General features: G+C 49.8%; 2 protein-coding genes across 7 annotated transcripts in view; one reads left to right on the top strand and one right to left on the bottom strand.

Moving 5' to 3' along the window:
* LOC108228460 (CSC1-like protein 2) overlaps window positions 1-10,369 on the bottom strand; it is a 22,855-nt gene extending 12,486 nt beyond the window's left edge. The window contains exons 1-5 of one of the 4 annotated variants that reach the window (XM_037974577.1): window positions 10,236-10,369; window positions 4,284-4,502; window positions 4,007-4,086; window positions 1,500-1,538; window positions 606-696 (exon numbers count right to left, since the gene is read on the bottom strand). In XM_037974577.1, coding sequence (XP_037830505.1) covers window positions 606-696; window positions 1,500-1,538; window positions 4,007-4,086; window positions 4,284-4,475 — 402 coding nt within the window. In that variant the 5' untranslated portion in view covers window positions 4,476-4,502; window positions 10,236-10,369. Of the gene's footprint in view, window positions 1-605; window positions 697-1,490; window positions 1,539-2,158; window positions 2,239-2,435; window positions 2,680-4,006; window positions 4,087-4,283; window positions 4,503-10,235 lie in introns of those variants that run through there. The other 3 variants (XM_037974578.1, XM_037974576.1, XM_037974579.1) reach the window with 3 other exon arrangements.
* Window positions 10,370-11,425: 1,056 nt separating this feature from the next.
* LOC108229061 (3-oxo-5-alpha-steroid 4-dehydrogenase 2-like) overlaps window positions 11,426-11,897 on the top strand; it is a 3,848-nt gene continuing 3,376 nt past the window's right edge. The window contains exons 1-2 of one of the 3 annotated variants that reach the window (XM_037974581.1): window positions 11,426-11,540; window positions 11,658-11,879. The gene's annotated coding sequence lies outside the window, so the exon portion shown is untranslated. Of the gene's footprint in view, window positions 11,880-11,897 lie in introns of all 3 variants that reach the window. The other 2 variants (XM_037974583.1, XM_037974580.1) reach the window with 2 other exon arrangements.

The raw sequence follows: 11,897 nt of genomic DNA, 5'->3' as shown, positions 1-11,897 counted from the left end.
GAGCTCTAAACCCGGTCCTGTTGGAGCTCTAAACCCGGTTCTGTTTGGACCTGGTCCTGTTGGAGCTCTAAACCCGGTCCTGTTAACAGGTTTCTCGGGGTCAGATGGAGGATTACTCCTCACAGAGTTTAACTGTCTGAATTTTCCAACAGTTTTACAAACAAACTCTTCTTATTTCCACAAGTTCTTCTCCAGTTCCTCCATCCAGACTTCAGTTTTTCTGTCTCCTTCCAGCCAGAGTGTCTCTCTGCTGGAGGACTGATGGTTTCTCCCAGAGGTCAGAGGTCACACACTCAAACCCTCATTGTCTTCCATTGGATCTGAGCTCAGAGGGTTTTCAGGACATGAAGGCTGTTTTTAAACTTGTCATACATAAAACATGAATCAGCAGCTTCTGGGTCTTCTATATTACCCAGCATGCTTTGCTTCTTCCTGTGTTTCCATCATGGCCGCTCTCATAGATCCTTCCTGTTGTCTCTAATCAGAGCTTTGATGTTCAGGAGGATTCAGGGCTTAAAGGCAGAAGAACGTTTGTTTCTGATGCTACCCAGGTCTCTCTGTAGAGGACAGGAAGTGAGGAAGAGGAGTGATGAAGATGTCCTTACGTTGTCTCTCTGGTCGAAGTCGACTGAGCTGGACACCGAGGTGAGGCGTTCGTAGCGGTCAGGAGTCTCGGAGTGCATCGCCGAGGCAACGCTGTGGACACAAACAGGAAGCTGTCAGTTAGCTGTTAGCATGTAGCTGCTCTGACCTTTGACCTGTCTGACAGCTGGAGACACTGACCACAGAGGGAGCTAACAGGAAGTGGAATACAACACAGATCAGAGAGTCCCAACAGAGTCCAAGCTTTCATAAATCTGGACCAGAACCAACCTGAGTGCTGCCACGCCCCCCCCAGAAACGAGCCAATCAGAAGAGAGGGGCAGAACTAAGAGGTCTGGTTTCAGAGACAAACGTCTTAGATAGAACTCTGAGTTCGTTTGGAGTTTTTAACTGAAATGTTCCTTTATAATTATCATTTCAGACCAAAGTTCCAGCTGACCGAACTTTATCAATAATTTAAGCTCCTCGAACACCAGGCCGACGCTGGCTTCATGTGAGTTAGCATATGGGCTAACTAGCTGGTTATCTGGTTATCTACCACGTCACAGGGGTCACCAGACACAAGCAGCTGGTTACCTTTTCACCGGCTCATAGTTATCTCTGTCACGTCTTCGGCTGAGTTAAAGACGGAGAGAAGCGTTAGCATCTGTTAGCTGTTCCCGCTAACACCCCGGGAGTCATGGTGCACGGGGGAGGGGGGGTTAGTGCCACAACCAGCAACAAGTTAAAAAGCAGAAATGTGGTGACAGTCGTCACTGACAACCCTCCAAATATACAAACACAAACAAAAGCACCGATAGGCTGTTAATGCACCAATCAGAGAGCAGCATCCTGTTAACAAAAACAGAAGAAGAAGGAGGAGGAGGAGAAGGTGTTAATGAACAAACCAAACATACTATTCCCGCTCCTCCAGGTCGCTGAATCGCTTCTTCAGTCTTCAGAAAGAAACACAGAAAGAACATTTAAAATTACAGAGGAAGAAAAATACCAGATCCTTGCTGCTCGTTATGTTTGGAACATTTATTCTGGGTTCTCAACAGTTCAACTCGTTATTAAACAGGACTTTTATTATTTGAAGGAAACCTTTTTATTCTGATTTCCTTTCAGTAGGGAGTCAGTTTAAGGGTTTCCCTCCTCTCCATCCACAGAAAGCTGAAATAGAAGCTCTATTTTAGACCTGACCGTATTTCATGACTCATCCTTTGATCATCCTTTTTATCATTTCATTCCTAATTCATTCCTTGGTCCGTAAATAGTTTGTAAATATCCCCTTTTTGTAATAAAACCAGATAAAACACGTTCTGTGTGTTTAATTCTGGACTTTCAGAACCTAGATTCCCACATCTAAACCTGAGCTGAGGTAACCGAACACGACGCAGCGTTCGGACATATTGAATCTCTGGCGCCCCCATGTGGCAGCTCCTGTTCTGTTCAAGCTGCGTTAAAACGACATTCACAGCTCCAGGGTTCATCAGATTAAAAACCCTGATGAACCTCACCAAACTGCTGACTCATCATTCTGAGCCGTTCCCTGTGTGGAGAAATGTTTGTGTACCTGTCTGCGTCCGTGACCAGCGCCAGGCGGCCATAATCCCACGCCACCTTCCTCAGGATGGAGAAGACGAACAGCAGCACCTGAAGAACAAGAAGTTGTTTTCTGTTTGACTTTGTGAAAGACATCACAGTTTCATCACTGCAACTAAGCCTCAAACAGGAGCTGTTTTTTCCAACAGTCAGTGAACATCTCAGCAGGAACACACAGAAACAAAAAACAAATAAGAATTTGCACCATTAATAAAAAACAGAAGCAGTGCATGCTGGGAGTGACTCACCAGGAAACACATGAAGTCCAGAGCGAGCACGGTGGGCACGCCCCCGAACGGCAGCCCCTGCAGCACCGTGCTCCGGATCCGAGCCGAGTAACAGTAGGCTTTGGACTCGTTGTTGGCCGAGCAGTTGTCCTGACTGCTGCAGGCCTGGCTGCCACCAAACGTCGCCATGGTAACGATGAGCGCTCTGAGCATGCTCACTGTCGCATCCTCGCTGAGAATCTGCAGAAGAAGAGATGGATTAATTATCTGGGCAGAGACAAGAACCTCTGGCAACCAGAACTCAAAGTTTCACTGCTGCTGAGCTGGACCAGACTTGGATCGATTGGATTTAGATCGTCCGGACTTGGATCTTCTGGACTTGGACCAGCCGGACTTGGACCGTCCGGACTTGGATCATCTGGACTTGGATCGCTCGGACTTGGATCGCCCGGACTTGGATCGCCCGGACTTGGATCATCTGGACTTGGACCAGCCGGACTTGGATCTTCTGGACTTGGATCGTCCAGACTTGGATCATCTGGACTTGGATCATCTGGACTTGGACCAGCCGGACTTGGATCTTCTGGACTTGGATCTTCTGGACTTGGATCGTCCAGACTTGGATCATCTGGACTTGGATCGTGAATTTTCAGGAGCAGCTTGTTGATGTTCTTCAACACTTTGATGTGACCTTGAACCCTAGGTGTCTGATCAGGATCATGTGCTCCCATCTGGACTACATTTCCCAGCATGCCCTGAGCTGGCCCCTTCCGCTCGGTGACCCTCTGATCCTGTTACCACGGCAACAGCTCCTGACCCAGTTTTTCTGCCTCGTCAGCCGCGGTGACGGCGCTCAGCCTGATGATGTCACAGAGAACAAAGAGAGGGGGAGGAGATGACCGGACAGGAAGTGACCCGTTTCCGTGGATACGATGTGTTTATATTTGAACCCTGAACAATTCTGAGATTATTTTAACAATACAGAAACAAAAATAAAAGCTGCTGCTGATTATTTCACCTGAGGGCCTGAAACTCAGCAGGAACAAACTGATCTGGACCTCACCAGGTTCTAACGGATCCACATTGGACCTCAGGTGAACAGAAACACAAACAGCCAACAACTGAGTCGTTAGTTATTAAACAGAACCAAAAATCAGGTTCCACCTGGCTGCTTCCTCAGGATCAGCAGGTTCTGCTGAGGTTCTGCTGCTCCGGAGCTCCAGGTGTGTGTTAACACAACGCCAGGGCGGAAAGACATCAGCAATGACCTCAGAGAATCAACCTGGGAAGGGTCAAAGGTCATGGTTTGGGCTGATTCTGGAGTCAGATGTGAGGNTTCTGTGTGTTTAATTCTGGACTTTCAGAACCTAGATTCCCACATCTAAACCTGAGCTGAGGTAACCGAACACGACGCAGCGTTCGGACATATTGAATCTCTGGCGCCCCCATGTGGCAGCTCCTGTTCTGTTCAAGCTGCGTTAAAACGACATTCACAGCTCCAGGGTTCATCAGATTAAAAACCCTGATGAACCTCACCAAACTGCTGACTCATCATTCTGAGCCGTTCCCTGTGTGGAGAAATGTTTGTGTACCTGTCTGCGTCCGTGACCAGCGCCAGGCGGCCATAATCCCACGCCACCTTCCTCAGGATGGAGAAGACGAACAGCAGCACCTGAAGAACAAGAAGTTGTTTTCTGTTTGACTTTGTGAAAGACATCACAGTTTCATCACTGCAACTAAGCCTCAAACAGGAGCTGTTTTTTCCAACAGTCAGTGAACATCTCAGCAGGAACACACAGAAACAAAAAACAAATAAGAATTTGCACCATTAATAAAAAACAGAAGCAGTGCATGCTGGGAGTGACTCACCAGGAAACACATGAAGTCCAGAGCGAGCACGGTGGGCACGCCCCCGAACGGCAGCCCCTGCAGCACCGTGCTCCGGATCCGAGCCGAGTAACAGTAGGCTTTGGACTCGTTGTTGGCCGAGCAGTTGTCCTGACTGCTGCAGGCCTGGCTGCCACCAAACGTCGCCATGGTAACGATGAGCGCTCTGAGCATGCTCACTGTCGCATCCTCGCTGAGAATCTGCAGAAGAAGAGATGGATTAATTATCTGGGCAGAGACAAGAACCTCTGGCAACCAGAACTCAAAGTTTCACTGCTGCTGAGCTGGACCAGACTTGGATCGATTGGATTTAGATCGTCCGGACTTGGATCTTCTGGACTTGGACCAGCCGGACTTGGACCGTCCGGACTTGGATCATCTGGACTTGGATCGCTCGGACTTGGATCGCCCGGACTTGGATCGCCCGGACTTGGATCATCTGGACTTGGACCAGCCGGACTTGGATCTTCTGGACTTGGATCGTCCAGACTTGGATCATCTGGACTTGGATCATCTGGACTTGGACCAGCCGGACTTGGATCTTCTGGACTTGGATCTTCTGGACTTGGATCGTCCAGACTTGGATCATCTGGACTTGGATCGTGAATTTTCAGGAGCAGCTTGTTGATGTTCTTCAACACTTTGATGTGACCTTGAACCCTAGGTGTCTGATCAGGATCATGTGCTCCCATCTGGACTACATTTCCCAGCATGCCCTGAGCTGGCCCCTTCCGCTCGGTGACCCTCTGATCCTGTTACCACGGCAACAGCTCCTGACCCAGTTTTTCTGCCTCGTCAGCCGCGGTGACGGCGCTCAGCCTGATGATGTCACAGAGAACAAAGAGAGGGGGAGGAGATGACCGGACAGGAAGTGACCCGTTTCCGTGGATACGATGTGTTTATATTTGAACCCTGAACAATTCTGAGATTATTTTAACAATACAGAAACAAAAATAAAAGCTGCTGCTGATTATTTCACCTGAGGGCCTGAAACTCAGCAGGAACAAACTGATCTGGACCTCACCAGGTTCTAACGGATCCACATTGGACCTCAGGTGAACAGAAACACAAACAGCCAACAACTGAGTCGTTAGTTATTAAACAGAACCAAAAATCAGGTTCCACCTGGCTGCTTCCTCAGGATCAGCAGGTTCTGCTGAGGTTCTGCTGCTCCGGAGCTCCAGGTGTGTGTTAACACAACGCCAGGGCGGAAAGACATCAGCAATGACCTCAGAGAATCAACCTGGGAAGGGTCAAAGGTCATGGTTTGGGCTGATTCTGGAGTCAGATGTGAGGCCATCTGTCCGACAAACAGGACAATGATCCCAAACACAGCAGAACGGTCCAGAACCAGAACCAGAACCTCAGAGAGCTGAGCAGAAACCAATGAGCTGAGAGTGGGCCACAACTCCTCCACAACCAGGACCCCACAGAGAGTTCTGCTGCTGGAACCAGGTTCTGTAGGGTCCTGAGCTGGAACCAGGTTCTGTTGGGTCCTGAGCTGGAACCAGGTTCTGTTGGGTCAGGATCTGGACCCAGGTTCTGGAACTGGAGCAGGTGGACTCTGGGTGGTTTTGGACCTTCAGTAGGTCTCTTAGAAAGTTCCTTTTGTTTATTTGTCTGTTGCTGTTGGTTCTGTTTCCATCCGGTTCCTGTTCTGCGACAGAACAACCATCAGTCCTGATCCAAACTCCGGACCTTCCTGTGACCTGTTGGAGCGGTTCTGGATCAACAGACCTTCTGAAGGTCTATCGGAGTTTTTCGGTTCTTGTTCCTGAACATTTTCACAGGAATGTTTGTTTTTTTATTTAATTGTCCCAAAACTTGTTCATGTCTGGAGGTTCTGTAGAACTTTGGGTTCAGTGGATCCGTAAGTGTTGTGTTTCTTCCTGAGTCCAAACTCGCCTCAGCTGGACGGTGAGTCCGGTTCTGTTCGGCAGGTGTGGTACTGGGTTCTGCAGCCGGCTCTGTTTCAGTGGGAGATCCGAGCCGATCTGGAATATTCCTCAAATCCAGCACCACTCGGAGCCCCACCCCCGTCTACGTTCTCATGGCAACACATCAGCATTACTCATCTGAAGCCTCTCGTCTCCGAGCTGCGGCCCAACGGGCCGCTCCAGAACCACCCAGAACAGCAAGCCTGCAGCTCCAGAACCTCCCACGGTTCTGGCTTCAGTCTGAGTCAGAACCAAGTTTTAATGAGAAACCTCCACAAACCCAACCCGATCCAGACCCATCTAAAGTAATCCCGTAAAGCTTTGGATCGGGGACCCGTCCACACAGGAACAGTTTCAGGCTGGTCAAGGTTCTACAGAGGAACCCGAGGAACACTGGAACACCAGTGCCGCCATGTTGAGGAGAGCTTTGTGTACCGCGGGCGTCCTCAGGTACTCTTAGGAAGGCAGCAGACCATAAATATCAGAAACTCGGCGTAGGAATCGATGATTGTTCAAAGAACGTGGCGTTCCGTTCCAGCAGTGAGTTTTATGACTTTTCAGTTGATAAATTATTAAAACAAACAGAAAATACTTCATAAATCAAACCCATCATGTAATACTGAAGTAATTTCTGTCGTCCAGAACCAGAACCAGAACCAGCAGTAATCCTGTGGAACTACCAGTTTGATCCGTTTCTTTCGTCCAGAGACCTGCAGAGCTCTGACAGGTGTGCACAGAAAACACGTGGCTGCAGGTCGTCTGTAGATCCCAGGATGGTAAAAACAAGTCAGCAGCACGGAGACTAGCTGTGTGCTCCTTCAGCTGCAGAGTCGGAGTCGGCAGGTAGAAACGTGTGTGTGTTGTTCCTAACACGCCTTCCTGAAGTCCAAACTGCACATCAGAACGGAGAAGAAAGAGGAACGGGCCGTGGTTGTTGTTTTTACAGAGAAGATCTCCAGTTAGGAGGACAAGAAGCCTTGTTGATGTCAGAGGTCACAGTTTATGGACTTACAGAACTGTAAACTGTTAAAGATCAAAGTAAAAACAGTCAGAAAATGCTGAAGTAACGTGCAGAGCTCCGGTCAGACCTCCAACAGGTCGGTTCTGGTCCGGTCTGCTCACAGTGATTACAGCTCGTGGTCAGTTTATCACAGCGGTGGCAGCGGCTCGAGTCGCCGTTTTCCCCCGTTTGCTCACTGTGATGATATCTGTTTGTTGAAGTAAAATAAGGATAGCTGTCAGAGCTTACGGACTGATGAGTCGGCATCCAGCACCACGAGGCGTTAACAACGTGTGGCTTCCACATGGAAACACACAAAGCTCTTCTCAAGATGGCTGCCAAAACTCTCACCTAGCTGCTGTCAGTGTCCTCTGGCTTCTCCTGATCTCCTCTTTCTGCTCCTGCTGGATCTGAAACAGGAAGTGATTTGATCTTGTTTGTTCCCGCAGAGAGCTGGAAGACCCCGTCGAGTCCCGAGTGAAAAAGGTGAGACACCACGAGCTGAAATCAGTTCTCATCTTATGTCTTTAATCCATGAATTCTAAATGAGCCGAAGGTTCAGTGTCTGTTGTTACACCTGAGCTGTTTTAATGCAGGTATCGACCTTCTTCTTTGTTTCAACATGGCCGCTTCCTCCTGTCAGCCTCAGCCCCATCGGTTCCTGTGGCGCCGTTATCTTTGTTGCTCCAAACATCCGGGTCAGAGCTCGTCCCTCAAACCGTGAGTTTTACACCTTCCTCAGAGGAAGGATGTCGCAGGAACCCGCAGGACCCCGCAGGACCCCGCAGGAACCCACTGGAACCCGCAGGACCCCGCAGGAACCCGCAAGAACCCGCTGGACCCCGCAGGAACCCACAGGACCCCGCAGGAACCCGCAAGAACCCGCTGGACCCTGCAGGAACCCACAGGATCCCGCAGGACCCCGCAGGACCCCGCTGGAACCCGCAGGAACCCGCTGGACCCCGCAGGAACCCACAGGACCCCGCAGGACCCCGCAAGAACCCGCTGGACCCCGCAGGAACCCACAGGACCCCGCAGGAACCCACAGGACCCCGCAGGACCCCGCAAGAACCCGCTGGACCCCGCAGGAACCCACAGGACCCCGCAGGACCCCACAGGACCCCGCAAGAACCCGCTGGACCCCGCAGGAACCCGCAGGAACTTCCTGTTTGTCTTTCCTGTCCTCTCAAATCCCAGCCGGCCGATGGCCGCCGGTCCTGATTCTGGTTCTGCTGTTTAAAGGGTTCCTTTCCTGTTTGTCCTCGGTGCTGTGAAGACTGGACTTTGTTCTGAAGGGAACATCATGCGTTCTAACAGGAACCGACTGGAGCGGAGTCATGAACTCTGACTCGAATAAACGGGTTATTTTTTCCAGCCTCTGACACGGCTCGCTGTGATTGGCTGCTGCTGATCGACCTGAACGAGTCACAGCGAATCAGAGGCCAGGAGATATTTTACTAACAATCACAGGCGGGACAAAACATTATCGCCCGCTAGAAGGTTGTTCTCTTGGCACATGAACAGAACCACAGCCTCCTGTCTGACCCGGTCCTGGTGTCTGACCCGGTCCTGGTCCTGGTGTCTGACCTGGTCCTAGTCCTGGTCCTCGACCCGGTCCTGGTGTCTGACACCTGGAGGCGGAGCTAAAGGACCACCAGGCCTCTGGGTCATGTGATAGGCCTGTTCCTGCAGCTGCCTGATAACAGCGAGTTCTGCAGCAGCTGCTTATCTGAACATGAAACCGTTCAGAACCTTCTGACCCGAACACGTGGTTCTGAGGGTCCGAACACACAGAACATCTGACAGTTGATTTCTTTAGCACCAGTTCACCACAGGTCATCTCAGGGAGCTGAACACCAGAACCAGAACCAGGCTCAGGATGAGCAGCCGTCTGCCTCGACTGGTTCGGGTTCCCCTCACATCCTTCAAGAAGGAAATGAGGTTCTGACCCAGAATTATTTGCAGCAGAACCTTTCAAAGTGAGACTGGTTCTGACTGGGACTCAGAGGTCCACATGAGGACCGTCTGAGAGGCATCAGAATTGCAGAACACTGTGGGGTTTTATTTGTTATCAACATGAAGTCAGTTTGTTCTGAACCAACTGGATCAGAACCCAATAAATGAAGGTCCACATCATCAGAACCACCTGAAGTTCTCACTGCAGTCTGATCGGGTTCCCTATAAGAATCTGTCGGTTTGGACCAGAACCAAACATTTACTGCAGATGGTTCTGGACCAGATCTCAGATGAGTGCGGGTTAAACATCAGCTCTCTGAAGGGTTCAAGTTCTAACGGGTCAGAACATTTTGGTTCCAGTTTTTGTTCTGAAATGATCAGAATCTTTTATAATCAGAACTTCATCACTGAAACACAGAGGTGGTGGTATCATGGTCCAGGATCCAGCAGGATCAGAACCAGAACCTCCCATCCATCCTACCGTCCAACAAGAACAGTTCTGACCCAAATTCTGCTCCATGACCCGAGTCTGGTTCTGACCCAGGACCCGGCTCTGGTTCTGCTCCATGACCCGGCTGTGGTTCTGACCCACGCTCTGTCTCTGGTTCTGACCCAGGACCCGGTTCTGGTTCTGACCCACGCTCTGTCTCTGGTTCTGACCCACGGTCTCGTGTTACCTCTGTGTGTCAGCTGGTCCCGGATCGGTTCTTTGCCTCCCTGACCCGGTTTCTGTGCGGTTCTGCTGCACCTGCAGCCGGGCCCGAACAGAACCCCTCCCTCCGTCACAAAGCTGCAGAAACAACCCGCACGTCCCCGCACGGAGCGCGCGTCCACCGTGTGTGAGGACAGACGGACGGCCGCCGCGCACGCGCCGCGCACACATTATATAAGCTCCCACCACCCCCCCGGGCCGGATGGATGCTGCCCGGGTGAAGCGACGCTGCCAGGCCGCCGGAGAGGCTGCTGCGGCGGCCTGCAGCCGCGGATCGAAGAAAGCCGCAGCACAAAGACTATAATCAGTCATTAGAACTGAGCCGGTACCTGAACATCCGAACCGAACCGAACCGCCACCTCCTCTCCGCAGCTCAGTCCGACGGAGAAATATTTCAGAGATAAATCCTCCCAAATCCAGCGAGTTGCCGCAGCGCCGCCATCCCGGAGAAAAGCCGCTTCGAGCCGCGAAGACGTCAAACCTCCGCCGGGGGCCGCTGGTCCTCCGCCGGCAGCGCAGTCCGCCGCGAGCCGCTGCTCCTCCGCCCGGTGTCCGAGGTAAAATGGAGGCGGTCTCCCCGGGAATAGAAGCAGAGCGGAGCCGGAGGAGGAGGAGGTCTGCCACCGACTCCCAGCCGCCACCAGGGGGCGACAACAGCTGACCTTCAGCCGCTGCGACTCACCCTGAAACTACACTAAATTCACCGAAGAAGAAGAACAAACGAGCCTGATTAGATCTTCACTGCTAAAATAATGTCAAATATCACAAATAAAACTATTTATGCCGTGACACGACTTCTAATAAGGCCTCATTTAAACACGTGATAAAACCGGAAACAAACAACCACGAATTTCAAAATAAAAAACCTCCGGTTAAATTTAGATAAGAGAAAATAATAATATTAATACATAGTTAGTGAACCCGCTAAATAAATAAAGTTAAATCCTGAACTCAAACTAATATGATTTAAATATTAAACCATTAGTTGAATTTATTAAAAAATGAAATAACCACTTATATAAAACAATTAGAGAGAATACTGCCTATCCAGCCCATTGGGTACATTTGTGACGTCACAGAGAAGCTAAGATGGTGTCCAAAACGGGTTTAATTAACAGAAAGCCCAACTGAATCTGGGCCACTAATTAGTTTAAATCTATCTACAACAACTTAATATATTTCTTAACTAATGTTAATTTCAGAGCAGAATCATACAAAACAGCCAGATGTAAATAAAATATAACTGATGATGATGATGATGATGATGATGATTTAAACTGGACCTGAAGGCAGTCACTAATTTATGACTGACTTCACAAGATGAATGTGTGAAAAAAAGTGAAAATGTTCCACAGTTTTGATAAGGAAACATTGACAGTTTATATCCACCTTCATATCATAAAATGTATAGATTTTAAATCCCAAACTGTTCTTTTGTTTTTATAACAAGAATTCAGGTAATAAATGCTGAACAGACGTGTCTCTGCATATCTCGTAAACAACAACCTGCTCCATTGTTCCTGTTCACGAGTTCAGACATGTTTCCGCTGAGCTGAGGCGTCAACGCTTCGCCCAGAACCTGCCTCCATCTGCAGACCTGAACGAGTCCTGCTGAGAGCTCGCACCGACTGCAGGTAAATCACTCACCTGTTCCTCCTGACAAATCACTCACCTGTGTTCAGTTCAGCTTATTTAGCTCAACAACAAGTCGTCTCGAGTCTCTGGACAAAAACCTTCACGTTTTATAAAAGACAGAAAAAGTTATCGAAGGAAGCAGCTGATTGGATTAAATCGTCCCAGTCTCCATCCTGAGCAGCAGAGACGGGACAGTGGAAGGAAAAACTCCACCAGAACCAGAACCAGAACCAGAACTGGAGCCGGAACCAGAACCAGAGCCAGAGCTGCTTTAACTGGCTGAGGTTAGAGGACAGGAGAGAGACACAGAATAATTGGTACAGGTGAGGTCCTGACAGGTAACTAACCCACCTGTG

This window comes from Kryptolebias marmoratus, linkage group LG3, assembly GCF_001649575.2.
Source record: "Kryptolebias marmoratus isolate JLee-2015 linkage group LG3, ASM164957v2, whole genome shotgun sequence".
NCBI classification, from domain to species: Eukaryota; Metazoa; Chordata; class Actinopteri; order Cyprinodontiformes; family Rivulidae; genus Kryptolebias; species Kryptolebias marmoratus.
The sequence above is the reverse complement of the archived record's forward strand: the minus strand, read 5'-3'. Positions and strand labels throughout refer to the sequence as shown.